The sequence below is a fragment of the Sphaeroforma arctica genome (genome assembly GCF_001186125.1).
Source record: "Sphaeroforma arctica JP610 unplaced genomic scaffold supercont1.490, whole genome shotgun sequence".
Taxonomy (NCBI): domain Eukaryota; class Ichthyosporea; order Ichthyophonida; genus Sphaeroforma; species Sphaeroforma arctica.
The window spans coordinates 65,925-68,329 of record NW_014040068.1 but is presented as its reverse complement, the minus strand read 5'-3'; the positions used below and the strand labels follow the sequence as shown (position 1 = coordinate 68,329).

General features: G+C 43.5%; 1 protein-coding gene across 1 annotated transcript in view; it reads right to left on the bottom strand.

Annotated features, from left to right (window-relative positions):
* Window positions 1–1,016: 1,016 nt before the first annotated feature.
* The window catches only part of SARC_06705 (hypothetical protein), a gene marked incomplete at both ends in the record, with an annotated part of 15,358 nt that continues 13,969 nt past the window's right edge, over window positions 1,017–2,405 (bottom strand). Inside the window, 2 exons of the mRNA XM_014299383.1 lie at window positions 1,017–1,254; window positions 1,791–1,925. Coding sequence (XP_014154858.1) covers window positions 1,017–1,254; window positions 1,791–1,925 — 373 coding nt within the window. The remainder of the gene's footprint in view (window positions 1,255–1,790; window positions 1,926–2,405) is intronic.

The window sequence follows — 2,405 nt, the reverse complement described above, 5'->3', positions numbered from 1 at the left end:
TATATACGAATCCCGATTAATTTGGGTCAAACGCATAGCCTCCTGTATGCGTATTATGTGATAGGTATTCATGTATAAGTATGAGAACTGTCTTGTGTAGTATGCATGTATGTATATATATATATATACATATTTCCACAATACATATATGAAAGACTATGTTCATGAGCGGTGCATTCTGCAGTACGTATGTATATGTACATATTTTTCCAGTGTAGTTCCTACTTCATACAGGAATGACTGTGTTCATCAAGGTTGTCTTGTGTAGAATGCTGCGTTGACATGAATGACCATTTCATAAGAGTGTCTTGTGTGGCATGTACGTATACATGAATGACAATGTTCATAAGGGTGTCTTGTGTAGTATGTACGTATACATGAATGACTATGTTCATATGGGTGTCTTGTGTAGCATGTATGTATACATATTCTCTGTGATTAACATTGTTGTGTTGACATGAATGACTATGTTCATAAGGGTTGTCTTGTGTAGCATGACCGTATACATAAATGACTATGTTCGAAAGGGTTGTCTTGTGTAGCATGTATGCATACATGAATGACTATGTTCATAAGGGTTGTCTTGTGTAGCATGTATGTATACATGAATGACTATGTTCATAAAGGTTGTCTTGTGTAGCATGTATGTATACATGAATGACCATGTTCACAAGGGTTGTCCTGTGCAGCATGTACGTATACATATTCTCAGGGATTAAGGATTGTTGCATTGCGACCTAGCACGCCGACATAGAGCATTGCAACGATACCAAAACCGATGAGTCACAACTCGTTATGTACATCTGCCGTGTCTATAAATAATGAAAGTGCAAAACCTTCACCCACACACTGCTCTACGAATGACACCAGCAAGTTGTTCCCGAGTGTTAATTGTACATAAGGCGCTTTTCACAAGCAGGACATTGCATGAATGCGGCTATGCTTGGGGCGTACCCCTCTCGATTGGGCACTGTGCATAGACTACGCGAGCCATGGCTCGTACGATAGAATGCGACTCAGAATGCGTGATTCTTCCTATCTAAAAATAGAATGCGACTCAGAGTGTGTGATTCTACCGGCCGAGGTGTAAAATCATATAGATTCGACCCGGAGGCTGTGATGCTACCTACCGAAACTGACAGGCCCGCGTCACAGGTGAAGAGAGGGAAGATGGTCACAGGCGCCGTCTTAAACTTATCGGCAATGCAGCCCACGTGCCAGCGTTTGAACACACCCTGCACGTTGCTCGTCATACTATGAGGTACAGTAGCAGACAGCAGAGTCAGGGGATCGGTGGTTTTAGGGATATAGGGTTTTAGGGTCAAGGGCAAGGTGTATACGGTCTGGCGGATAGGCTATTGATAGTACTGGTGACGAATGGGTTCAGGCGCTGTCGTGAGTTTATCGGCGATACATCCCACGTGCCAGCTGTAGAACAAGCCCTACGCATAGCAATCATACAAGCAAGTGTCTAACGTCACCACATATGTTATGAAAGCCTTGCTGGTCATACTACGAGTGAGACCACTACCAGAGGAAGCCTATGGATATCTGTGGGTATCGCACGTGTGTGGTGTATTTCCGAGGTTTCTTGTGTCGCGTTAGCTGGGCTGAGTGTATAACATTTGAATGTGTGCCGTGTAGCAATGCTTATATACCTATTGTTCCTTGTTAGGCTGAGTGTATAACATGTGAATGTGAACTATGTAGCAATGCTTATATACCTATTGTTCCTTTTTAAGCTGAGTCTATAGCATTTGAATGTGTGCTGTGTAGTAATGCCTACCTACCTCGTGTTCCTTGTCTCGTGTTTGGATTGGAAGGTGCCGCCAAAGATCACCAGATCCACAGTATCTGCAAGACCTGGAATGTACTCGCGTTTTAGCTTAACCCAACTGTTCGGGTTCTTGCCGTCGGGCACATATCTGAGTTATACAATCAGCGTACGCGTGGAATCGTATTAGTCTTTTGTCAAAAACAGATCGAGAGCATGGGCGATGGACATGCAATTACTTGTGCGTGTGAGGGGAATACATACCAGCGCCACATCCACTTTCACGCACTGTTTGATAACGTTTGACATACGAATGGCAACCGACGCCAAAGGGATTACAGCGGAACTAGGCTGATACAGGCTCACACACGAATATATCCAACTGCATGCAGGCTATACAAGTACATATACAACTGCGTACAGATACACGGATGCGGTACACCCATACTCGCATGCATATATGCAGCCCATATGGAACTACCTCTCACTTCCGAAGTGCGCACTCCATTCATCAAATAGACTCAGAAGGTTCAACAGACAGGATTGCGATATGCATTGCATGCATATGGTCGTGCATCAACTTTCTTGCGAAGAAACATGCAAATTTTTACNGAGAATATTCATAATATAT